Source organism: Heterodontus francisci, chromosome 46 (assembly GCF_036365525.1).
Source record: "Heterodontus francisci isolate sHetFra1 chromosome 46, sHetFra1.hap1, whole genome shotgun sequence".
Classification (NCBI taxonomy): domain Eukaryota; kingdom Metazoa; phylum Chordata; class Chondrichthyes; order Heterodontiformes; family Heterodontidae; genus Heterodontus; species Heterodontus francisci.
Genome location: NC_090416.1, coordinates 16,610,536 through 16,637,914, shown reverse-complemented (window position 1 = coordinate 16,637,914; position 27,379 = coordinate 16,610,536). Strand labels below are relative to the sequence as shown.

Below are 27,379 nucleotides of genomic sequence, written 5' to 3'. Positions count from 1 at the left end.
AAGATGACATGAATTCAAATTGCTCTGTTATTTTTCTTCTGGGGAGGGGGGGGGTGGTGGGGGTGAGTTGAGGTGGATATTGGTGCAAGTCAGTGGTTAACTGTACGAATATTGGCGATTTGAGGATTTTTCTTTTGGGCAGATTTAATAAAAAAATATTCAAGCAGAGTTAACTATTTTAAACGAATTCGATTTTATTTCTGGCACAGAAGGAGGTTATTCGGCCCCTCGGACCCGTGCCAGCTCCCCGTAGTGCAATCCAGTCAGTCCCAATCCCCCCGTGGCCCCCTGCGAATTTATTTCCTACAAGTGCCCCCTCCCCCTGCCCCGTTTCTTACTGAAATCATTGTCTCCTGCTTCCACCACTCTGCTGGCAGTGAGTTCCAGGTCATTGTCACTCACTGCATTTAATAATAAATAAATTCTTCCTCACAACCACCACCCCCCCTCCCCCGCACCTGTATCTCTTGCCCAAAACGTTCAATCTGTGTCCCCTAGCCCTTGTACCATCAGTTAATGGGAACTGTTTTTCCTTGTCTACTCTATCCAGATCTGTCATAATCTTGTCCACCTCTATTAAATCTCACTGCAATCTCCTTCGCTCCAAGGAAAACAATCCCAGCTTCTCCAGGCTGACCTTATAACTAGAATTCCCCCATCCCTGGAACCATTCCAGTAAACCTCCTCTGCACACTCTCAACAACCCTCCCATCCTAAAGTGTAGTTTCTCCCATACTAGACCATCATTGTATGTGATTTACAGGAAAAGCCTCTGTTTGGAATAAAATACCGTCCCTCCCAGGGAGAACTGCTCACTATCCCGGTCCGAGAGATGGGATGGCACGGGACAGACTAGCCCCAGGTACAATTTGAGAGTTTGCTGATGACTCCAAATTGGGGGAGGCTGCAGTTAATATTAGGTCCATCACAAATGACAGGACATGCAGAATGGGTGTGTAATTGGCAAATGAAGGTCAGTATGGATAAGTGTGAGGTGCTACTTTTTGGGAGGATGAATGAGGTCACCTAGTCCTGGAGGGAGGGGGAGGTGGGGAAGAAAGAGTCTAAATAGGGTTGTGGATCGAGGGTTATAGAGTAACTGCAGCAATGCTGCTGAATAAGGCCATATAAAAAGCAATCCAAACACCGGGGTTAATTTCTCGAGGGATAGAATTGAGAAGCAGATACATTAAGTCAAACTTGTAGGGAACCTCAGTTCGACCACACTTGGAATTACTGTGCACTGTTCCCGTCTCCATGTTATAAAATGACACTGGAGAAGGTGCAAGAAAAGATGTGCTGGGATGGTACCAGTACTGAGATAGGCTACCAGGATAGGTTGAAAAGAGAAGACTGAGAGGGGGGGGGGGTGGAGGGTAGGACCTGATAGAGGCCTTTAAGGTTAGGAAAGGACTCGATAAGGCTGGACGTTTCCACTTGCGGGTGAGAGCAGAACTAGGGGCCATAAGAGGGAAGGGCTGTTAACTGAGCCTCCGGCTGCAGAGAGGGTATCGGTTGCATCACCTCAAAGAGTAAATGGACAGAGAGTGCTGGAAAAGCAGAGTCCCTCAGCACACCTTAAAGGGGCCACGCACTTAAAGAGGTATTAAATGCAGGTTTAATCCTCATCTCGAGTCTGAGGATGCTGTATTTATGCAGATGTTTTTAGAACTATTTAGTTTCAATATGTTTTACAAGGGGACATCACAGCGTCCAGAGAGACAGAACCTGCACTTCTTCATTCTCGAGATGTGGGCATCTCTGGTAAGACCAGCCATTTATTGTCCATCACTATTTGTCCCCCTGAGAAGGTGACAGTGAGCCTCCTTTCACAGCTTCAGAATGTCCCACAGCGCTTTACAGCCAACCAAGTATTTTTTTTTTGAAGTCTAGTCAACTGTTGTAATGTAGGAAACACAGCAGCCAATTTGTGCACAGCATGATCCCACACACATAACAATGAGATAATGACCCAGGTGATTTTTTTTTTGTGATATTGATTGAAGGATAAATATCAGCCAAGACACGGGGGTGGGGGAGATCTCCCCAACTCTTTTTCTAAATAGGGGTTGCAGTATCTTTAACAGAGGGCAGATTCCGTGACAGATAGCCCCTCCGGCAGTGCGGTATTCCTTCAGTACTGTACTTACATCAGAAGCCTTGAGTTTTAATTGTGGCTTTAGTTGATGTACTTCATGGCCTGCAGTCGGTTAGTTATTAAGGTCTTCAATGAATTGTCATTTGCAAACAACAACCAATCTGCATTTATATGGCGCCTTTAATGTAATAAAACGTCGCAAGGAGTGTCAGCAAACAAAGTTTAATGCTGAGCCACATTCGGAGATATTAGAGCAGGTGACCAAAAGCTCGGTCAAAGAGGTAGGTTTTAAGGAGTATCTTAAAGGCCATCAAACGTTTATCCGTCCAGTTAAATCCACAATGTTGATGATTCACATGGCCGAACAGCCAGGTTCCAGACTGGGTCTGAGAATGGCACTGAATGCAGCTCAGGTCAGGCCCTCGTCATCAACCACAGGGGACCTGGGCGGTGTTCTGAAAGCCTTATTTTAGATCCTGATACCCAAATCGATGCTGTTTTTGTCTTGTTTGTGATGTGGTGCAGGTGGTGTGGTCACTCGCTGCAGGGGGTGGGAGAGGAGCCCCGGGGAGGAACCGAAACCTCCCTGTTCACTGTCTGATAAGCAGCAGAGAGCAGCAGCATCTGGGCCCAGTTCCCCTGCTCTGAAACACACAGAAACAGGACGGAAATCTCAGAAACACCGTTAAACGGTTACATTCTTGGACACGTCACACATTTACAACAAAACAACCCATTATCTGGACTGGGCCCCTCAGGAGAACTGAACTGAACTCCTCCTGCTCTACATCCCAGTCTTCATTTCCCAACATTGCTTTTCAAGGTATTTCATTGGCTGCGAAGCACTTTGGGAACATCCTGAGGTTGTGAAAGACGCTATAGAAATGCACTTCATTAAAAATTGGAGTTATAAAGATTGTGGTTGATAGATTTTTATTGGGTCAGGGCAGCAAGGACTATGGAGCTAAGGCAGGGTATATGGGGTTAAGGTACAGACCAGCTATGATCTAATGGAATGGCACAGCAGTCTCGAAGGGCTGAATGGCCTCCTCTTGTTCGCACACACGACAATCACATCAGCCTCATCTCCCTCTGTGAACTCGTTCCTTCGTTGAGGTCATTCAGTTCCCTTACAGGACACTTGCTGGGAAGGCCCAGATTCCAGCACTCCCACCACCCCTTCCCCGATCTGTACTGAGATATCCAGACCCGGGGAGTTTCAGCCAGGCCATTTTCATTATATTATATTACTGCCAAGGGCTCTCTGCACAGATAGGAACAGTTACGGCCACTTTGGGCTTTAAAGACCTGGACAGGTATTGAATACAGCAGGTACGATATCTTCAACATAAAAGCATAAGAAATAAGAACAGGAGAAGGCCATTCGGCCCCTCGTGCCTGTTCCGCCATTCGATAAGATCATGGATGATCTGATTGTGACCTTATCTCCACTTTCCTGTCTGCCCCCCACCATAACCCTCAACTCCCTTGGAGATCAAAAAACTCTCCAACTCAGCCTTGAATATATTCAATGACCCAGCCTCCACTGCTCCCTGGGGAAGAGAATTCCAAAGATTAATGACCCTCAGAGAAGAAATTCCTCCTCATCTCCGTCTTAAATGGGAGACCCCGTATTCTGTAACTGTTCCCCCTAGTTCCAGATTCCCCCACGAGGGGAAACATCCTCTCACCATCCACCCAATTAAGCTCCTTTAGGACTTTATGTGCTTCAATAAGATCACCTCTCATTCTTCTAAACTCTAAACAGGCCCAAACTGCTCAACCTTTCCTAATAAGACAATCCCTTCATCCCAGGAATCAGCCAAGTGAACCTTCTCTGAACTGCTTCCAATGCAAGTATATCCCTCCTTAAATAAGGAGACCAAAACTGTATGCAGTATTCTAGGTGCGGTCTCACCAATACCCGGCACAGTTGTAGCAAGATGTCCCTATTTTTATACTCCATCCCCCATTGCAATAAATACCAACACTCCATTTGCCTTCCTAATTACTTGCTGAACCTGCATGTTAACATTTTGTGATTCATGTACAAGGACACCCAGATCCCTCTGTACTGCAGCATTCTGCAGTCTCTCTCCATGTAAATAATATTCTGCTTTTCTATTCTTCCTTTACTAAGAGGTCATTAATTAATTCTGTCTCCTTACACATTGCCAGGTCTAAAATATCCTGCTCCCGGATTGGTTCCAGAATGTATTGTTCTAAGAAACTGTCCTGAGTACACTCCATGAACTCATCCTCTATCTAACTTTACCAGTTTGATTACTCCAATTTATATGAAGATTAAAATCACCCAGGATTACTGCAGTATTTTCCTTACAAGCCCCATTATTTCTTGATTTATACTCTGTCCCACAGTGCAGCTACTGTATGAATTTTTGCTATTTCATATCTCCACCCAAACTGATTCCACATCTTGATTTTCTGAGCCAAGATCATTTCTCACTACTGTACTGATCTCATCCTTTATTAACTGAGCTTCACCACCTCCTTTTCCTTGCTTCGTGTCATTCCAAACTGTCAAATACCCTGGAATATTCAGTTCCCAAAGGGTCAGTACTGAGGGAGTGCCGCACTGTCAAAGGGTCAGTACTGAGGGATAGACAGACAGACAGACAGAGATGGACAGACAGATAGATAGAGATGGACAGACAGACAAATAGATAGAGCGAGAGAGATGGACAGGTGGATAGATACATAGATAGATAGATATGGACAGATAGATAGAGAGAACAAAGAACAAGAACAAAGAACAGTACCACACAGGAACAGGCCATTCGGCCCTCCAAGCCTGCACCGATCTTGATGCCTGCCTAAACTAACACCTTCTGCACTTCCGGGGCCCATATCCCTCTATTCCCTTCCTATTCAAGTATTTGTCAAGATGTCTCTTAAACATCGCTATCGTATCTGCTTCCACCACCTCCCCTGGCAGCAAGTTCCAGGCACTCACCACCCTCTGTGTAAAAAACTTGCCTCGCACATCCCCTCTAAACTTTGCCCCTCTCACCTTAAACCGATGTCCCCTAGTAACTGACTCTTCCACCCTGGGAAAAAGCTTCTGACTATCCACTCTGTCCATGCCACTCATAACTTTGTAAACCTCGATCATGTCGCCCCTCCACCTCCGTCGTCCCAGTGAAAACAATCCGACTTTTTCCAACCTCTCCTCATAGTTAATGCCCTCCAGACCAGGCAGCATCCGTAAACCTCTTTTGTACCCTCTCCAAAGCCTCCACGTCCTTCTGGTAGTGTGGCGACCAGAATTGCACGCAATATTCTAAGTGTGGCCTAACTAAGGTTCTGTACAGCTGCAACTTGACTTGCCAATTTTTATACTCTATGCCCCGACCAATGATGGCAAGCATGCCGTATGCCTTCTTGACTACCTTATCCACCTGCGTTGCCACTTTCAGTGACCTGTGGACCGAAACGCCCAGATTTCTCTGTCTGTCAATACTCCTAAGGGTTCTGCCATTTACTGTATACCTCCCACCTGCATTAGTCCTTTCAAAATGCATTACCTCACATTTGTCCAGATTAAACTCCATCTGCCATTTCTCCGCCCAAGTCTCCAACCGATCTATATCCTGCTGTATCCTCTGACAATCCTCATCATTATCCGCAACTCCACCAACCTTTGTGTCATCCGCCAACTTACTAATCAGACCAGCTACATTTTCCTCCAAATCATTTATATATACTACAAACAGCAAAGGTCCCAGCACTGATCCCTGCGGAACACCACTAGTCACATCCCTCCATTCAGAAAAACACCCATCCACTGATACCCTCTGTCTTCTATGACCGAGCCAGTTCTGTATCCATCTTGCCAGCTCACATCTGATCCCATGTGACATTACCTTTTGTACCAGTCTGCCATGCGGGACCTTCTCAAAGGCTTTAATAAAGTCCATATAGATAACATCCACTGCCCTTCCTTCATCAATCATCTTCGTCACTTCCTCAAAAAACTCAATCAAATTAGTAAGACACAACCTCCACTTCACAAAGCCATGCTGTCTCTCACTAATAAGTTCGTTTGTTTCCAAATGGGAGTAAATCCTGTCCCGTATAATCCTCTTTAATAGTTTCCCTACCACTGACGGAAGGCTCACCGGCCTATAATTTCCTGGATTATCCTTGCCACCCTTCTTAAACAAAGGAACAGCATTGGCTATTCTCCAGTCCTCTGGGGCCTCACCTGTAGCCAAAAATGATGCAAAGATTTCTGACAAGAACCCATCAATTTCTTCCCTTGCCTCTCTCAGTATTCTAGGGTAGATCCCATCAGGCCCTGGGGACTTATCTACCTTAATGCTTTGCAAAACACCCAACACCTCCTCCTTTTTAATAATGAGATGACTGAGACTATCTGCACTCCCTTCCCTAGGCTCATCATCCACCAAGTCCTTCTCTTTGGTGAATACTGATGCAAAGTACTCATTTAGCACCTCGCCCATTTCCTCTGGCTCCACACATAGATTCCCATCTCTATCCTTGAGTGGGCCAACCCTTTCCCTGGTTACCCTCTTGCTCTTTGTATATGTATAAAAAGCCTTGGGATTCTCCTTCATCCTGTTTGCCAATGACCTTTTATGACCCCTTTTAGCCCTCCTAACTCCTTGCTTAAGTTCCTTCCCACTGTCTTTATATTCCTCAAGTGCTTCGTCTGTTCCTAACCTTCCAGCCCTTACAAATGCTTCCTTTTTCTTTTTGACTGTGCTCACAATATCCAGTGTTATCCAAATTTCCCGAAACATGCCAAACTTGTCTTTCTTGCTCACAGGAACATGCTGGTCCTGGATTCTAATCAGCTGACGTTTGAAAGACTCCCACATGTCAGATGTTGATTTACCCTCAAACAGCCGCCCCCCAATCTAAATTCTTCAATTCCTGCCTAATATTGTTATAATTAGCCTTCCCCCAATTTAGCACCTTCACCCGAGGACTACTCTTATCCTTATCCACAAGTACCTTAAAACATATGGAATTATGGTCACTGCTCCCGAAATGTTCCCCCACTGAAACTTCGACCACCTGGCCGGGCTGATTCTCCAATACCAGGTCCAGAATGGCCCTATCCCTAGTTGGACTATCTACATACTGTTTCAAGAAGCCCTCCTGGATGTTCCTCACAAATTCTGCCCCATCCAAGCCCCTAGCACTAAGTGAGTCCCAGTCAATATAGGGGAAGTTAAAATCACCCACCACCACAACCCTGTTACCTTTACATCTTTCCAAAATCTGTCCACTGATCTGCTCCTCTACCTCCCGCTGGCTGTTGGGAGGCCTGTAGTAAACCCCCAACATCGTGACTGCACCCTTCCTATTCCTGAGCTCCACCCATATTGCCTCGCTGCATGACCCCTCTGAGGTGTCCTCCCGCAGTACAGCTGTGATAATCTCCTTAACCAGTTATGCAACTCCCCCATCCCTTTTACATCCCCCTCTATCCCGCCTGAAGCTTCTAAAGCCTGGAACATTTAGCTGCCAATCCTGCCCTTCCCTCAACCAAGTCTCTGTAATCGCAACAACATCATATTTCCAAGTACTAATCCAAGCTCTAAGTTCATCTGCCTTACCTGTTATACTTCTCGCATTGAAAGAAATGCACTTCAGAGCACCAGTCCCGCTGTGCTCAGCAACATCTCCCTGCCTGCTCTTCCACTTAGTCTTACTGGCCTTATTTACTATGTCCTCCTCATTTATTTTTCTAGCTGTCCCACTGCTCTGGTTCCCATCCCCCTGCCACACTAGTTTAAACCCTCCCGAGTGACGCTAGCAAACTTTGCAGCCAGGATATTAGTGCCCCTCCAGTTTAGATGCAACCCGTCCTTCTTGTACAGGTCCCATCTGTCCCTGAAGAGAGCCCAATGGTCCAGATATCTGAAACCCTCCCTTCTACACCAGCTGCTCAGCCACGTGTTTAGCTGCACTATCTTCCTATTTCTAGCCTCTCAGGCACGTGGCACAGGGACTAATCCAGAGATTACAACCCCAGAATCCTGTTTTTTTAACTTTCTACCTAACTCCCTAAACTCCCCCTGCAGGACCTCATCACTCTTCCTGCCTATGTCATTGGTACCGATGTGTACCACAACCTCTGGCTGTTCACCCTCGCCCTTCAGAATGCCCCCTGTCCGTTCAGAGACATCATTGACCCTGGCACCAGGTAGGCAACATACCATCCTGGAGTCTCTTTCACGTCCTCAGAAGCGCCTATCTGTGCCCCTGACTACAGAGTCCCCTATAACTATTGCTCTTCTGCGCTTTGTCCCTCCCTGCTGAACAACAGTGCCAGCCGTGGTGCCACTGCTCTGGCTGCTGCTGTTGTTTTCCCCTGATAGGCCATCCCCCCCAACAGTATCCAAAACTGTATACTTGTTAGAGAGGGGGATAGCCACAGGGGATTCCTGCACTGACTGCCTGCCCCTTCTAGCGGTCACCCATCTATCTGCCTGCACCTTGGGTGTAACCACTTCTCCAAAACTCCTGTCTTTGACGCTCTCTGCCACCTGCATGCTCCTAAGTGCATCCAGTTGCCGCTCCAACCGATCCATGCGGTCTGTGAGGAGCTGCAACTGGGTAAACTTCCTGCAGGCGGAGTCGCCCGGAACGCTGGAAGTGTCACGGACTTCCCACATCTCACAGGTGAAGCACTTCACCCCTTTAACTGACATTTCTATCACTAATTAGTTAATTAATATAAAATAAATACTTATTAAATCCTTACTAAATTGTTATAATTAACTATATGGTCCCCAGTGCTAGATTTCGACTATAAATATTATTTTATTTATTTTTATTTTTTATTTAGAGATACAGCACTGAAACAGGCCCTTCGACCCATCGAGGTGAACACCGCCCTCCGAGTCTGTCCGAGAATCCCCGAGGTTAACTCCGCCCTCCGAGTCGGTCCGAGAATCCCCGAGGTTAACTCCGCCCTCCGAGTCTGTCCGAGAATCCCCGAGGTTAACTCCGCCCTCCGAGTCTGTCCGAGAATCCCCCAGGTTAACTACGCCCTCCGAGTCTGTCCGAGAATCCCCGAGGTGAACTCCGCCGACCGAGTCTGTCCGAGAATCCCCGAGGTTAACTCCGCCCTCCGAGTCTGTCCGAGAATCCCCGAGGTTAACTACGCCCTCCGAGTCTTTCCGAGAATCCCCGAGGTTCACTCCGCCCTCCGAGTCTGTCCGAGAATCCCCGAGGTTAATTCCGCCCTCCGAGGCTGTCCGAGAATCCCCGAAGTCAGTTTTTTAGACTTCCCGGTCTGGAACTCCGCCCTCCGAGATAGATCGATCGATAGACAGATAGATAGAAAGATAGATAGATAGATAGATAGATAGATAGATAGATAGATAGATAGATAGATAGATAGTCAGTCAGATAGATAGATCGATAGATGGACAGATAGATAGACAGATAGCAAGAGATGGACAGTTAGATGGATAGATAGATAGATGGATAGATAGAAAGATGGTCAGATAGATAGATAGATATATATATAGATAGATAGATAGATAGATAGATAGATAGATAGATAGATAGATAGTCAGATAGAAAGATAGATAGACAGATAGATCGATAGATAGATAGATAGATAGATAGATAGATAGATAGTCAGATAGAAAGATAGATAGACAGATAGATCGATAGATAGATAGATAGATAGATAGATAGATAGATATAAATGGACAGATCGATAGATAAACAGACAGATAGATAGATAGATAGATAGATAGTTAGATAGATAGATAGATAGATAGATACATAGATAGATAGATAGATAGATAGATAGATAGATAGATAGATAGATAGATAGATAGATATGGACAGATAGATAGATAGACAGATATAAATAGATGGGTGGTCAGATACATAGACAGATAGACAGATGGAGAGACAGAGAGGTCTGATCACTAGGCTGCCCCAAAGTGGTTTACATCTTATGACGTACTTTTGAAGTGTGTTTTGAAATGTAGTCACTGTTGAAATGCAGGAAATCTGTCAGTCATTTACACAGCAAGCTCCCACAAATAGCAATGTGATAATGAACAGTTACAGCTTTAGGTGTTAATGTTGGAATATATATTGTCCAGGACACCTGCTCTCCTTCAAATAGAGTCATGGGATCGATAATGTCCACCTGAGGGGGACTTGTGAATATGGCACCTCAGACAGTGCAGCACTCCCTCAGTACTGACCCTCTGACAGTGCAGCACTCCCTCAGTACTGACCCTCCAACAGTGCAGCACTCCCTCAGTGCTGACCCTCTGACACTGCAGCACTCCCTCAGTACTGAACCTCCAACAGTGCAGCACTCCCTCAGTACTGACCCTCCGACAGTGCAGCACTCCCTCAGGACTGACCCTCCGACAGTTCAGCACTCCCTCAGTACTGACCCTCTGACAATGCAGCACTCCCTCAGTACTGACCCTCTGAGTGCGGCACTCACTCAGTACTGATCCACCGACAGTGCAGCGCTCCCTCAGTACTGACCCTCTGACAGTGCAGCACTCCCTCAGTACTGAACCTCCAACAGTGCAGCACTCCCTCAATACTGACCCTCCGACGGTGCCGCACTCCCTCAGTATTGACCCTCCGAGAGTGCAGCACACCCTCAGTACTACACGGCGAATGTGAGACTGCTTTTTGTGCTCAAGTCTCTGGATTGGGACTTGAACCCACGAGGCCATGGCTGACACTTTACAAGATTCCCATCTTGTGAACTTTAATTGTATTTTCCTTTAACCATTGTGCAAGCTTCAATAGGCAACACCAAATGCTCTTGCTTTAACACCTGGCCTATCCTGTGTGAACCGGGTAGGCTCCCTGGGCAAAGCTGCAGCCATGTGACATCTGCTGTGCAAAGTGAGAGATTCTATGAACCTAGAGGTGCTGAACTGCTTTCCATTAGACATGTGCACAATCCCATTTTACTGCACACTGGCACACTCCATTTAACTACATACGTGGATGCCTCTATTCAACTACATATGTGCACTCTCCATTCAACTACATGGGCAAAGCTGAGTTCAGCTTCTCACACATTTAGCAATTGTGCTTTCACTTCAACAAGATTACTGTAACTCCGGGAACCCGGAGAAGACTAGTATCTATATATTAGTCAATATGCAAATACAGGGAGGGGGTCAAGGGGAGCAGGGGAAAACACTTTATTAAAAATATATTTGTACCTAATTAATCATTTCCAAATATTTATTTCCATTGTGCATTGCCTTACGATGTTACAATGACCAGACTTCAAAACAGGTGTTTATTTTTCTGTCTTTAGGACATCCTGAGGTCTCTATAGTAATGCAGGTTAGGGTTAGTTGAAAATGACCCAGAGAATCTGCTGGTGGGAGGGGAGGGAGGTGGGTCTGTTTCTGCTGTGGAGACCAATCAGATGTGGATTTTTAGTGGTGGAGGGGTCAAATTCTCTGTCTAGGGGGCAGCTAGTCGACACTGACTTGACTGAACATGTCAGTAATCGGAGGCTAACTGCAGGAACAGCACCTCATCTTTCGACTGGGCACTCTACAACCTTCCAGACTCAACACTGAATTCAACAATTTTAGTTTGTAACCCCCCCGCCCTCATTTTTGTTGCCCTTTTCTTTGCTGATTTGTTAGTTTATCTCTCTTGTTGACCTCTTATTTCCTTTACCTTGTGTTCCGATCCTGCCATTCACACCTCCTCCAGACACATCTCTCATTACCACTCCCTTTGGCTTTGCACCTTGACACCCTTTTTGTCATTTAATCTCTCCTGCCCTCCACCCCTGTCACAGACCTTCCCTGCTGTTCTTCTTCCCACACTCCCCCTTTCACTGGGTCAAATCCGATCACATTTCTAGAATTAATATTGATCCATCACAAGGTGGCGTAGTAGTAATGTCACTAGATATTACTAATCCAGAGGCCCAGGATAATGCTCTGGAGACACGTGTTTAAATCCCACCATGGAATTTAAATTCAACTAATTAATTAAAAGAAAAATTGGAATTGAAACCTAGTCTCAGTAATGGTGACCATAAATTGAATGTTCATTAACAAAAAACCATCTGTTTCACAAATGTCCTTTTAGGGAAGGAAATCTGCCGTCCTCACCTGGTCTGGCCTACATGTGACTCCAGACCCACGGCAATGTGGTTGACTCTTAACTGCCCTCAGTTCTGTTGCACAAAAACCACTGCACTGTAGCAGTTCAAGAAGGCGGCTCCACCACCATCTTTAGATCAGATTAGAGATACAGCAATGAAACAGTCCCTTCGGCCCACCGAGTCTGTGCCGAACATCAACCACCCATTTATACCAATCCTACACTAATCCCATATTCCCACCAAACATCCCCACCTGTCCCTATATTACCCTACCACCTACCTATATTAGTGACAATTTATAATGGCCAATTTACCTATCAACCTGCAAGTCTTTTGGCTTGTGGGAGGAAACCGGAGCACCCGGAGAAAATCCACGCAGACACAGGGAGAACTTGCAAACTCCACACAGGCAGTACCCGGAATCGAACCCGGGTTCCTGGAGCTGTGAGGCTGGAGTGCTAACCACTGCGCCACTGTGCCGCCCTCAACGGCAATGAGGGATGGACAATAAATGCGGGCAGGGCCAAGTGATGTCCACATCAAATTAAGTGAATTTTAAATAAAAAGATAGAAAATATTCATTTTAAAGAAACTAACTCCTCTCACGAGCAACTTGTTGAACGTTTTCCCTTGGCATCGAGTGATTGACACAAAACATCTGAAATGGAATGTTAAAACAAATGTATTCCTGGGACTGAGGTTCCGATACATGTGGTTTAGTTGCAGCAAAAAAAAGTCAGGGCAGGAACTGTTGCAGCAGGAAAACACATTTCATTGAAACTGGACTTAACACAGGATCCGGACACAACACAGAAACTAGCCGAGCAGTCAGCTTGCCCGGTCAGAATCTCACTCCTCGTTGCATTACCAATTAAAACGGATATTGGAGTTGATTCTGGCTGTTTCTGAACGTCGGCCTGAGTGAGAAACGAGTGTTTTGACCCTACACTCGGCTCAAACGCCAGGACAAGCAGTGCACTTGTACAGTGGCGGATAGGAAAAAAGAGCAGCTCAGAGAAGCAGTCCAGTCAATCTCTTCCATTCCAATCCTTCCAATGAACTGCTTTGTTGCAAACACCAGCGTGTTGGATATAAAGATATGTGTTTAAGTACACATTGCAGACCCAAATATAAAAAAAAAACAAATCCTTAACGATCGCTGGGTTAAACCTGTTCTGGATGAATTCAAGGCACTGGATTCTGAAGGGCTTTTGTCTTTGCCCATCTGGGATAAAATGTGCAATTTCTACAGTTGTTCTTTTAAATCTCACACTCTTGACATGAGAAGGGGGGGTTAAAATCAGAAATTATTGTGAATTAACCCTCAACTCGGTGGAAATAAATACATGGAAATGTTTAATTGGGGACCAATAGAGGCTCAATAAAAAAAATCTGGTCTGGTCCCCTCCCCCTGCTCCTCTCAACCCTCCCTGTATTTGCATACAGGTTCATATAATAGATACTGGTCTCACCTTGTCCGGCACTGTAACTGGATCCACTTTCTGGAATTACAGTAAAACCCTGCTCTCTAATTCTTCACGGGTTTTTCCCCCCCCCCCGGAGGGAATGGCTGCAGTAATGTATCTCCTGGGGACCCTGCTACTCCATTTAACAGGTGAGAGACTTATGTTTACACAACGTTACTCAATTATTCATTTTTAAACCATTAGATTAGGAAGCTAAGGGATTTGGTAGCCCGGCCTGTTTATTTATCAGTGTGCTTTTGTGCCCCAATAAACTGAATGTGTTTTTCTCTCTCTTGTGTTTTGTGTTGAAGGTGTTCTGGCGGTTCCTGTCCTCAATCAGACCCCAATTTCAGACCCAGTCTCCGCCGGTGAGACCTCCGAGTTAAAGTGTGCGATGCAGAACGGCAATGTGGGCAGTTACGACATGAGCTGGTACCGACAGAGACCCGGGGAGGCTCCGGTGTGGGTGTTAGCCCACTATACAAGTGGTAGCATCTATCGAGGCACCGGCTTCACGGACCGTTTTCTACCTACCAGAGACACCTCCAGTAACAGTCACATTCTGACCATCGGCAGCTTGGAACCGGGAGACTCCGCCGTCTATTACTGTGCTGCCGAGGATACCTCAGCAGGCTATATACACAGTGAGACAGGGCAATACAAAAACTGCACCAACAGAACCACTCAGAATTCCAACAGCTACTGAAATATTCCTGCCTGAGACTGTGGAATGAGCTTCAGAAATATTCCTTATGTAACTTGTGGAAAATCTCACTGGAATTCCATGGGTTTATTTGGATTTTCCCCAATATTTGGACTATTAGCTGGGTAGGTAAACACTGATATTCTCAGGGTTTCCTCACTGATATGTGAAAATCTTTCTCCAGACTCTCAGCATTCCGGCCCCTGTGAAAGGCAGAATGTGAAAGGGAATGTAATAAAGGACAGATTATTAATATTTTCCCCTCTTTCTTCCCAGCCTGGGTTTTAGGTGACCCGTCCCATTAAAACACTGCACTGTGTTTACCTTCGGTCCTGGGACCGCCCTGAGTTTACGGAGTAAGTAATTCCCTCATCCTATCATTCATATTGTTTCAATTATTTATTCATTTATTGTTGCAGAATCGGATCTGCCCTGATAACGGTGAAAAAAAATTGGGTCAGATTTTTATTTTTCTGTCCACTGATTCAGTGCTGGGAATTTGGATTCTGGAGGGTAGAAAAATAAACACTAAAATAGCAGCAAAACAATTGCGGATGCTGGAAATCTGAAATAAAAAAAACAGAAGATGCTGGAAATACTCAGCAGGTCTGGGCAGCCTCTGCGGAGAGAGAGGGAGAAACGGTGAACAGTTTCGGGTCTCTGACCTTTCCTCAGAACCGAGGAAAAACTCCATTGGCAAAAAAAAATGCAGAATGAACAGGGGAGAAAGGCCATTCAGCCCCTCGAGTCTGTTCGGCCAGGTCTGCAGTGTGCAGGTGTGGACTTCTCCGTCTATTCGCTGCACTGTTGTATAAATAGGGAGCCTGCCCCGGGTGTTGCTGGAAGATTTACAAACAGGAATTTTACTCACACTCACCTCAAAAAAAGACTCCCAAAGCTGGGAAGTGGGTTAGGCTGCGGCACGGACTCGATGGACCGAATGGCCTCATTCTGCGCCCCCCCCATCTTGTCTGTTCCTAACGCACCCGGTCCCTCTACCCCCCAGACCCCGTCTCCCTTCCCAGCCCCCTCCTTCCGGCTGTCGTTCGTTCATGTGAAGTGTCTAACCTACTTTCTAAATGGAAACCGCCCCGAACTTTATTACTTTTAAAACTCGTTTTTCCTGGTGAGGTGATCACCGAACTCTGAGTGTGGATCTGGGAGGTTGCGTTACTCCCAATACATACTCCGAGCACCTCCATAAGACCTCCAGTACAGCCTATCCGAAATGTGAAACTTCCTCAAATTTTAAACTTTTGATTTTAATCTGCCCCTGAATTTTAAACAATTCGATATTGTCTGTTGTATTTAATATTCAGTTAATTAATTTATCTGAATGTCTCGAATCCATGTACAAGTCCAGCTCTCAATTGACAGGGAGTTAAGATTGGACTAAATATTTAATTTTAATCCAATCAAAGCAAAATCCTGCAGATGCTGGAAATCTGAAATTGAGTGCTGGAAACACTCAGGCTATTATATTATTTACTGTCTCTACCTAAGTCTGAAGTCAAGTTAAATGTTTGTTTTAAATTATAGTATGTGTTACTAATTCTGGATGTGCCTTTTAGAAAAAATGATTGATACTAACAGTGAGATTTCTTTCTTCCACCCTGTCTCTCACACACACAGGTAGTGAGGATCGGAAACCATCAGTTCTCCTGCTCCCTCCTTCCTCGGAAGAAATAGACTCGGGATGGGCTACTCTGTCCTGCCTGGTGAGCCGCTTTAAGCCGGGTTTCGTGCGGGTTCTCTGGAGAGTGGATGATAAAGAGACAGACAGCGGGGTGACCACAGGCACCGTGTCCACGGACAGTGATCAAACCTACAGCCTGAGCAGTTACCTGAGAGTCCCCGCCACTGCCTGGAATAAGGGCTCCAGCTATACCTGCAGTGTGGACCACGGCTCTCTGAGCTCACCTCTCCTCAAAACCATCAGCTCCACCGCTTGTTCCGACTGAGAGGGGGCAACTGGGGTTTAGAGTTTGATTTATTGCTGATGAAATATTATTCAATATGTGGAATGTTGTTGTTGTTGTTTTACAATGTAATCACTGTAGCAAATGTGGCCAACGATGTTGAAACAGTCACTTCAATCGCAGTTTAACGATCCAATTTTGGATCCAATTTTAACTGGGGGGCGCAGGTGGGTGACAGTGAATATCAGGACCACCTATCCCGGGAGTACATTCCCATTTGGAGCTGGATGGGTTCTGCTCCCTCTCTCCTTTCTCTCAGTGGTACCATTTGTTAGAATTGAAAAGTGTATCTCTCTGTGTGTGGCTGTTTTAATAAAGATGACATGAATTCAAATTGCTCTGTTATTTTTTTTCTGGGGGAGGGGGTGGGTTGAGGTGGATATTGGTGCAAGTCAGTGGTTAACTGTACGAATATTGGCGATTTGAGGATTTTTCTTTTGGGCAGATTTAATAAAAAAATATTCAAGCAGAGTTAACTATTTTAAACGAATTCGATTTCATTTCTGGCACAGAAGGAGGCTGTTCGGCCCCTCGGACCCGTGCCAGCTCCCCGTAGTGCAATCCAGTCAGTCCCACTCCCCGCACCCCCGTGGCCCGCTGCGAATTTATTTCCTTCAAGTGCCCCCTCCCCCACCCCAGTTTCTTACTGAAATCATTGTCTCCCGCTTCCACCACTCTGGTAGGCAGTGAGTTCCAGGTCATTGTCACTCACTGCATTTAAAAATAAATAAATTCTTCCTCCCATCCCCCCCGCCCACCCCCCCCCCACCCCTGTATCTCTTGCCCAAAACTTTCAATCTGTGTCCCCTAGCCCTTGTACCATCAGTTAATGGGAACTGTTTTTCCTTGTCTACTCTATCCAGATCTGTCATAATCTTGTCCACCTCTATTAAATCTCCCTGCAATCTCCTTCGCTCCAAGGAAAACAATCCCAGCTTCTCCAGGCTGACCTTATAACTAGAATTCCCCCATCCCTGGAACCATTCCAGTAAACCTCCTCTGCACCCTCTTAACAACCCTCCCATCCTAAAGTGTAGTTTCTCCCATACTAGACCATCATTGTATGTGATTTACAGGAAAAGCCTCTGTTTGGAATAAAATACCGTCCCTCCCAGGGAGAACTGCTCACTATCCCGGTCCGAGAGATGGGATGGCACGGGACAGACTAGCACCAGGTACAATTTGAGAGTTCGCTGATGACTCCAAATTGGGGGAGGCTGCAGTTAATATTAGGTCCATCACAAATGACAGGACATGAAGTGACATGCAGAATGGGTGTGTAATTGGCAAATGAAGGTCAGTATGGATAAGTGTGAGGTGCTACTTTTTGGGAGGATGAATGAGGTCACCTAGTCCTGGAGGGAGGGGGAGGTGGGGAAGAAAGAGTCTAAATAGGGTTGTGGATCGAGGGTTATAGAGTAACTGCAGCAATGCTGCTGAATAAGGCCTTATAAAAAACAATCCAAACACCGGGGTTAATTTCTTGAGGGATAGAATTGAGAAGCAGATACATTAAGTCAAACTTGTAGGGAACCTCAGTTAGACCACACTTGGAATTACTGTACACTGTTCCCGTCTCCATATTATAAAATGACACTGGAGAAGGTGCAAGAAAAGATGTGCTGGGATGGTACCAGTACTGAGATAGGCTACCAGGATAGGTTGAAAAGAGAAGACCGAGATGGGGGGGGAGGGGGGAGGGTAGGACCTGATGGAGGCCTTTAAGGTTATGAAAGGACTCGATAAGGCTGGACGTTTCCACTTGTGGGTGAGAGCAGAACTAGGGGCCATAAGAGGGAAGGGCTGTTAACTGAGCCCCCAGCTGTGGAGAGAGTATCGGTTGCATCACCTCAAAGAGTAAATGGACAGAGAGTGCTGGAAAAGCAGAGTCCCTCAGCACACCTTAAAGGGGCCACGCACTTAAAGAGGTATTAAATGCAGGTTTAATCCTCATCTCGAGTCTGAGGATGCTGTATTTATGCAGATGTTTTTAGAACTATTTAGTTTCAATATGTTTTACAAGGGGACATCACAGCGTCCAGAGAGACAGAACCTGCACTTCTTCATTCTCGAGATGTGGGCATCTCTGGTAAGAGAAGCCATTTATTGTCCATCACTAGTTGTCCCCCTGAGAAGGTGACAGTGAGCCTCCTTTCACAGCTTCAGAATGTCCCACAGCGCTTTACAGCCAACCAAGTATTTTTTTTTGAAGTCTAGTCAACTGTTGTAATGTAGGAAACACAGCAGCCAATTTGCGCACAGCATGATCCCACACACATAACAATGAGATAATGACCCAGGTGATCTTTTTTTGTGATATTGATTGAAGGATAAATATCAGCCAAGACACGGGGATGGGGGAGAACTCCCCAACTCTTTTTCTAAATAGGGGTTGCAGTATCTTTAACAGAGGGCAGATTCCAAGTGACAGATAGCCCCTCCGGCAGTGCGGTATTCCTTCAGTACTGTACTTACATCAGAAGCCTTGAGTTTTAATTGTGGCTTTAGTTGATGTACGTCATGGCCTGCAGTCGGTTAGTTATTAAGGTCTTCAACGAATTGTCATCTGCGCCACAACAAGCAACAACAACCAATCTGCATTTATATGGCGCCTTTAATGTAATAAAACGTTGCAAGGAGTGTCAGCAAACAAAGTTTAATGCTGAGCCACATTCGGAGATATTAGAGCAGGTGACCAAAAGCTCGGTCAAAGAGGTATGTTTTAAGGAGTGTCTTAAAGGCCATCAAACGTTTATCAGTCCAGTTAAATCCACAATGTTGATGATTCACATGGCCGAACAGCCAGGTTCCAGACTGGGTCTGAGAATGGCACTGAATGCAGCTCAGATCAGGCCCTCGTCATCAACCACAGGGGATCTGGGCGGTGTTCTGAAAGCCTTATTTTAGATCCTGATACCCAAATCGATGCTGTTTTTGTCTTGTTTGTGATGTGGTGCAGGTGGTGTGGTCACTCGCTGCAGGGGGTGGGAGAGGAGCCTCGGGGAGGAACCGAAACCTCCCTGTTCACTGTCTGATAAGCAGCAGAGAGCAGCAGCATCTGGGCCCAGTTCCCCTGCTCTGAAACACACAGAAACAGGACGGAAATCCGAGAAACACTGTGAAACGGTTACATTCTTGGACACGTCACACATTTATAACAAAACAACCCATTATCTGGACTGGGCCCCTCAGGAGAACTGAACTGAACTCCTCCTGCTCTACATCCCATTCTTCATTTCCCAATATTGCTTTTCAAGGTATTTCATTGGCTGCGAAGCACTTTGGGAACATCCTGAGGTTGTGAAAGACGCTATAGAAATGCACTTCATTAAAAATTGGAGTTATAAAGATTGTGGTTGATAGATTTTTATTGGGTAAGGGCAGCAAGGATTATGGAGCTAAGGCAGGGTATATGGGGTTAAGGTACAGACCAGCTATGATCTAATGGAATGGTACAGCAGTCTCGAAGGGCTGAATGGCCTCCTCTTGTTCGCACACACTACAATCACTTCAGCCTCATCTCCCTCTGTGAACTCGTTCCTTCGTTGAGGTCATTCAGTTCCCTTACAGGACACTTGCTGGGAAGGCCCAGATTCCAGCACTCCCACCACCCCTTCCCCGATCTGTACTGAGATATCCAGACCCGGGGAGTTTCAGCCAGGCCATTTTCATTATATTATATTACTGCCAAGGTGTCTCTGCACAGATAGGAACAGTTACGGCCACTTTGGGCTTTAAAGACCTGGACAGCTATTGAATACAGCAGGTACGATATCTTCAACATAAAAGCATAAGAAATAAGAACAGGAGAAGGCCATTCGGCCCATCGAGACTGTTCCGCCATTCGATAAGATCACGGATGATCTGATTGTGACCTTATCTCCACTTTCCTGTCTGCCCCCCACCATAACCCTCAACTCCCTTGTAGATCAAAAAACTCTCCAACTCAGCCTTGAATATATTCAATGACCCAGCCTCCACTGCTCCCTGGGGAAGAGAATTCCAAAGATTAATGACCCTCAGAGAAGAAATTCCTCCTCATCTCCGTCTTAAATGGGAGACCCCGTATTCTGTAACTGTTCCCCCTAGTTCTAGATTCTCCCACGAGGGGAAACATCCTCTCACCATCCACCCAATTAAGCCCCTTCAGGACTTTATATTTTTCAATAAGATCACCTCTCATTCTTCTAAACTCTAAACAGGCCCAACCTGCTCAACCTTTCCTAATAAGACAATCCCTTCATCCCAGGAATCAGCCAAGTGAACCTTCTCTGAACTGCTTCCAATGCAAGTATATCCCTCCTTAAATAAGGAGACCAAAACTGTATGCAGTATTCTAGGTGCGGTCTCACCAATGCCCGGTACAGTTGTAGCAAGATGTCCCTACTTTTATACTCCATCCCCATTGCAATAAATACCAACATTCCATTTGCCTTCCTAATTACTTGCTGTACCTGCACGTTAACATTTTGTGATTCATGTACAAGGACACCCAGATCCCTCTGTACTGCAGCATTCTGCGGTCTCTCTCCATGTAAATAATATTCTACTTTTCTATTCTTCCTTTACTAAGAGGTCATTAATTAATTCCGTCTCCTTACACATTACCAGGTCTAAAATAGCCTGCTCCCGGATTGGTTCCAGAATGTATTGTTCTAAGAAACTGTCCTGAGTACACTCCATGAACTCATCCTCGATCTAACTTTACCAGTTTGATTACTCCAATTTATATGAAGATTAAAATTACCCAGGATTACTGCAGTATTTTCCTTACAAGCCCCCCCCCTTATTTCTTGATTTATACTCTGTCCCACAGTGCAGCTCCTGTATGAATTTATGCTATTTCATATCTCCACCCAAACTGATTCCACATCTTGATTTTCTGAGCCAAGATCATTTCTCACTACTGTACTGATCTCATCCTTTATTAACTGAACTACACCACCTCCTTTTCCTTGCTTCCTGTCATTCCAAACTGTCAAATACCCTGGAATATTCAGTTCCCAAAGGGTCAGTACTGAGGGAGTGCCGCACTGTCAAAGGGTCAGTACTGAGGGATAGACAGACAGACAGACAGAGATGGACAGACAGATAGATAGAGATGGACAGACAGATAGATAGAGATAAACAGACAGACAAATAGATAGAGCGAGAGAGATGGACAGGTGGATAGATAGACAGATAGATAGATACATAGATAGATAGATATGGACAGATAGATAAATCGATAGATAGATAGTCAGATAGACAGATAGACAGATAGATAGACAGAGAGATGGACAGATAGACAGAGAGAACAAAGAACAAGAACAAAGAACAGTACCACACAGGAACAGGCCATTCGGCCCTCCAAGCCTGCACCGATCTTGATGCCTGCCTAAACTAACAACTTCTGCACTTCCGGGGCCCATATCCCTCTATTCCCTTCCTATTCATGTATTTGTCAAGATGTCTCTTAAACGTCGCTATCGTATCTGCTTCCACCACCTCCCCTGGCAGCAAGTTCCAGGCACTCACCACCCTCTGTGTAAAAAACTTGCCTCACACATCCCCTCTAAACTTTGCCCCTCTCACCTTAAACCTATGTCCCCTAGTAACTGACTCTTCCACCCTGGGAAAAAGCTTCTGACTATCCACTCTGTCCATGCCGCTCATAACTTTGTAAACCTCTATCATGTCGCCCCTCCACTTCCATCGTTCCAGTGAAAACAATCCGAGTTTTTCCAACCTCTCCTCATAGCTCATGCCCTCCAGAACAGGCAACATCCTGGTATACCTCCTCTGTACCCTCTCCAAAGCCTCCACGTCCTTCTGGTAGTGTGGCGACCAGAATTGCAAGCAATATTCTAAGTGTGGCCTAACTAAGGTTCTGTACAGCTGCAACATGACTTGCCAATTTTTATACTCTATGCCCCGACCAATGATGGCAAGCATGCCGTATGCCTTCTTGACTACCTTATCCACCTGCGTTGCCACTTTCAGTGACCTGTGGACCTGTACGCCCAGATCTCTCTGTCTGTCTATACTCCTAAGGGTTCTGCCATTTACTGTATACCTCCCACCTGCATTAGTCCTTCCAAAATGCATTACCTCACATTTGTCCGGATTAAACTCCATGTGCCATTTCTCCGCCCAAGTCTCCAACCGATCTATATCCAGCTGTATCCTCTGACAATCCTCATCATTATCCGCAACTCCACCAACCTTTGTGTCGTCCGCAAACTTACTAATCAGACCAGCTACATTTTCCTCCAAATCATTTATAATACTACAAACAGCAAAGGTCCCAGCACTCATCCCTGCGGAACACCACTAGTCACATCCCTCCATTCAGAAAAACACCCATCCACTGATACCCTCTGTCTTCTATGACCGAGCCAGTTCTGTATCCATCTTGCCAGCTCACCTCTGATCCCGTGTGACTTTATCTTTTGTACCAGTCTGCCATGCGGGACCTTGTCAAAGGCTTTAATAAATTCCATTTAGATAACATCCACTGCCCTTCCTTCATCAATCATCTTCGTCACTTCCTCAAAAAACTCAATCAAATTAGTAAGACATGACCTCCCCAGCACAAAACCATGCAGTCTCTCGCTAATAAGTTCGTTTGTTTCCAAATGGGAGTAAATTCTATCCCGAAGAATCCTCTCTAATAATTTCCCAACCACTGACGTAAGGCTCACCGGCCTATAATTTCCTGGATTATCCTTGCCACCCTTCTTAAACAAAGGAACAACATTGGCTGTTCTCCAGTCCTCTGGGGCCTCACCTGTAGCCAATGATGATGCAAAGATTTCTGTCAAGGCCCCAGCAATTTCTTCCATTGCCTCCCTCAGTATTCTAGGGTAGATCCCATCAGGCCCTGGGGACGTATCTACCTTAATGCTTTGCAAGACACCCAACACCTCCTCCTTTTTAATAATGACATGACTGAGACTATCTGCACTCCCTTCCCTAGGCTCATCATCCACCAAGTCCTTCTCTTTGGTGAATACTGATGCAAAGTACTCATTTAGCACCTCGCCCATTTCCTCTGGCTCCACACATAGATTCCCATCTCTATCCTTGAGTGGGCCAACCCTTTCCCTGGTACCCTCTTGCTCTTTATACATGTATAAAAAGACTTCGGATTCTCCTTAATCCTGTTTGCCAATGACTTTTTATGACCCCTTTTAGCCCTCCTAACTCCTTGCTTAAGTTCCTTCCCACTGTCTTTATATTCCTCAAGTGCTTCGTCTGTTCCTAACCTTCCAGCCCTTACAAATGCTTCCTTTTCCTTTTTGACTAGGCTCACAACATCCAGTGTTATCCAAATTTCCCGAAACATGCCAAACTTGTCTTTCTTCCTCACAGGAACATGCTGGTCCTGGATTCTAATCAGCTGACGTTTGAAAGACTCCCACATGTCAGATGTTGATTTACCCTCAAACAGCCGCCCCCAATCTAAATTCTTCAATTCCTGCCTAATATTGTTATAATTAGCCTTCCCCCAAGTTCGCACCTTCACCCGAGGACTACTCTTATCCTTATCCACAAGTACCTTAAAACTTATGGAATTATGGTCACTGCTCCCGAAATGTTCACCCACTGAAACTTCGACCACCTGGCCGGGCTCATTCCCCAATACCAGGTCCAGAATGGCCCCATCCCTAGTTGGACTATCTACATTCTGTTTCAAGAAGCCCTCCTGGATGCTCCTCACAAATTCTGCCCCATCCAAGCCCCTAGCACTAAGTGAGTCCCAGTCAATATCGGGGAAGTTAAAATCACCCACCACCACAATCCTGTTACCTTTACATCTTTCCAAAATCTGTCTACATATCTTGTCCTCTACCTCCCGCTGGCTGTTGGGAGGCCTGTAGTAAACCCCCAACTTCGTGACTGCACCCTTCCTATTCCTGAGCTCCACCCATATTGCCTCGCTGCATGACCCCTCTGAGGTGTCCTCCCGCAGTACAGCTGTGATATTCTCCTTAACCAGTAATGCAACTCCCCCACCCCTTTTACATCCCCCTCTATCCCACCTGAAGCTTCTAAAGCCTGGAACATTTAGCTGCCAATCCTGCCCTTCCCTCAACCAAGTCTCTGTAATAGCAACAACATCATATTTCCAAGTACTAATCCAAGCTCTAATTTCATCTACCTTACCTGCTATACTTCTCGCATTGAAAGAAATGTACTTCAGAGCACCAGTCCCGCTGTGCTCAGCAACATCTTCCTGCCTGCTCTTCCACTTAGTCTTACTGGCCTTATTTACTATGTCCTCCTCATTTATTTTTCTAGCTGTCCCACTGCTCTGGTTCCCACCCCCCTGCCACACTAGTTTAAACCCTCCCGAGTGACGCTGGCAAACTTTGCAGCCAGGATATTAGTGCCCCTCCAGTTTAGATGCAACCCGTCCTTCTTGTACAGGTCCCATCTGTCCCTGAAGAGAGCCCAATGGTCCAGATATCTGAAACCCTCCCTTCGACACCAGCTGCTCAGCCACGTGTTTAGCTGCACTATCTTCCTATTTCTATCCTCTCTGGCACGTGGCACAGGGTTTAATCCAGAGATTACAACTTTCTACCTGACTACCTAAACTCCCCCTGCAGGCCCTCAGCACTCTTCCTGCCTTTGTCATTGGTACCGATGTGTACCACAACCTCTGGCTGTTCACCCTCGCCCTTCAGAATGCCCCCTGTCCGTTCAGAGACATCCTTCACCCTGGCACCAGGGAGGCAACATACCATCCTGGAGTCTCTTTCACGTCCACAGACGTGCCGATCTGTGCCCCTGACTATAGAGTCCCCTATAACTATTGTTCTTTGCGCTTTGTCCCTCCCTGCTGAACAACAGTGATAGCCGTGGTGCCACTGCTCTGGCTGCTGCTGTTGTTTTCCCCTGCTCGGCCATCCCCCCCAACAGTATCCAAAACTGTATACTTGTTGGAGAAGGGGATAGCCACAGGGGATTCCTGCACTGACTGCCTGCACCTTCTAGCGGTCACCCGTCTATCTGCCTGCACCTTGGGTGTAACCACTTCTCTAAAACTCCTGTCTATGACGCTCTCTGCCACCTGCATGCTCCCAAGTGCTTCCAGTTGCCGCTCCAACCGATCCATGTGGTCTGTGAGGAGCTGCAACTGGGTAAACTTCCTGCAGGCGGAGTCGCCCGGAATGCTGGAAGTGTCACGGACTTCCCACATCTCACAGGTGAAGCACTTCACCCCTTTTACTGACATTTCTATCACTAATTAGTTAATTAATATAAAATAAATACTTATTAAATCCTTACTAAATTGTTATAATAAACGATATGGTCCCCAGTGCTAGATTTCTACTATAAATATTATTTTATTTATTTTTATTTTTTATTTAGAGATACAGCACTGAAACAGGCCCTTCGACCCATCGAGGAGAACACCGCCCTCCGAGTCTGTCCGAGAATCCCCGAGGTGAACTCCGCCCTCCGAGTCTGTCCGAGAATCCCCGAGGTTAACTCCGCCCTCCGAGTCTGTCCGAGAATCACCGAGGTTAATTCCGCCCTCCGAGTCTGTCCGAGAATCCCCGAAGTAAGGTTTTTGCACTTACCGGTCTGGAACTCCGCCCTCCGAGATCGATTGACAGATAGATAGATAGATAGATAGATAGATAGATAGATAGATAGATAGATAGATAGATAGATAGATAGATAGATAGTCAGTCAGATAGATAGATAGATAGATCGATAGATAGACAGATAGATAGACAGATAGCAAGAGATGGACAGATAGATGGATAGATAGATAGATAGATAGATAGATGGTCAGATAGATAGATAGATAGATCGATATATATGGACAGATCGATAGATAAACAGACAGATAGATAAACAGATAGATAGATAGATAGCAAGAGATGGACAGATAGATGGATAGACAGATAGATAGATAGATAGATAGAGAGATAGATAGATATGGAGAGAAAGATAGATAGAAATGAACAGATAGATAGATAGATAGATAGAGAGAGAGATAGAGATAGATATGGACAGATAGATAGATAAATAGATAGATAGAGAGATAGATATGGACAGATAGATAGATAGATAGATAGATAGATAGAGAGATAGATATGGACAGATAGATAGATAGATAGATAGATAGATAGAGAGATAGATAGATAGATAGATAGATATGGACAGATAGATAGACAGATAGATAGATAGATAGATAGATAGATGGGTGGTCAGATACATAGACAGATAGACAGATGGAGAGACAGAGAGGTCTGATCACTAGGCTGCCCCAAAGTGGTTTACATCTAATGACGTACTTTTGAAGTGTGTTTTGAAATGTAGTCACTGTTGAAATGCAGGAAATCTGACAGTCATTTACACAGCAAGCTCCCACAAATAGCAATGTGATAATGACCAGTTACAGCTTTAGGTGTTAATGTTGGAATATATATTGTCCAGGGCACCTGCTCTCCTTCAAATAGAGTCATGGGATCGATAATGTCCACCTGAGGGGGACTTGTGAATATGGCACCTCAGACAGTGCAGCACTCCCTCAGTACTGACCCTCCGACAGTGCAGCACTCCCTCAGTACTGACCCTCCAACAGTTCAGCACTCCCTCAGTACTGACCCTCCAACAGTTCAGCGCTCCCTCAGGACTGACCCTCTGACAATGCAGCACTCCCTCAGTACTGACCCTCTGAGTGCGGCACTCACTCAGTACTGACCCTCTGACAGTGCAGCACTCCCTCAGTACTACACGGCGAATGTGAGACTGCTTTTTGTGCTCAAGTCTCTGGATTGTGACTTGAAGCCACGAGGCCATGGCTGACACTTTACAAGATTCCCATCTTGTGAGCTTTAATTGTATTTTCCTTTAACCGCTGTGCAAGCTTCAATAGGCAACACCAAATGCTCTTGCTTTAACACCTGGCCTATCCTGTGTGAACCGGGTAGGCTCCCTGGGCAAAGCTGCAGCCATGTGACATCTGCTGTGCAAAGTGAGAGATTCTATGAACCTAGAGGTGCT

At 45.7% G+C, this 27,379-nt stretch overlaps 1 gene segment (V, D, J or C); it reads left to right on the top strand.

Moving 5' to 3' along the window:
• Window positions 1-13,718: 13,718 nt before the first annotated feature.
• On the top strand, window positions 13,719-14,421 carry LOC137357005 (immunoglobulin lambda variable 5-37-like). The segment is given in 2 exon segments: window positions 13,719-13,839; window positions 14,002-14,421. Coding segments are annotated over 2 exon segments (444 nt in total).
• The last annotated feature ends 12,958 nt before the right edge of the window (window positions 14,422-27,379 follow it).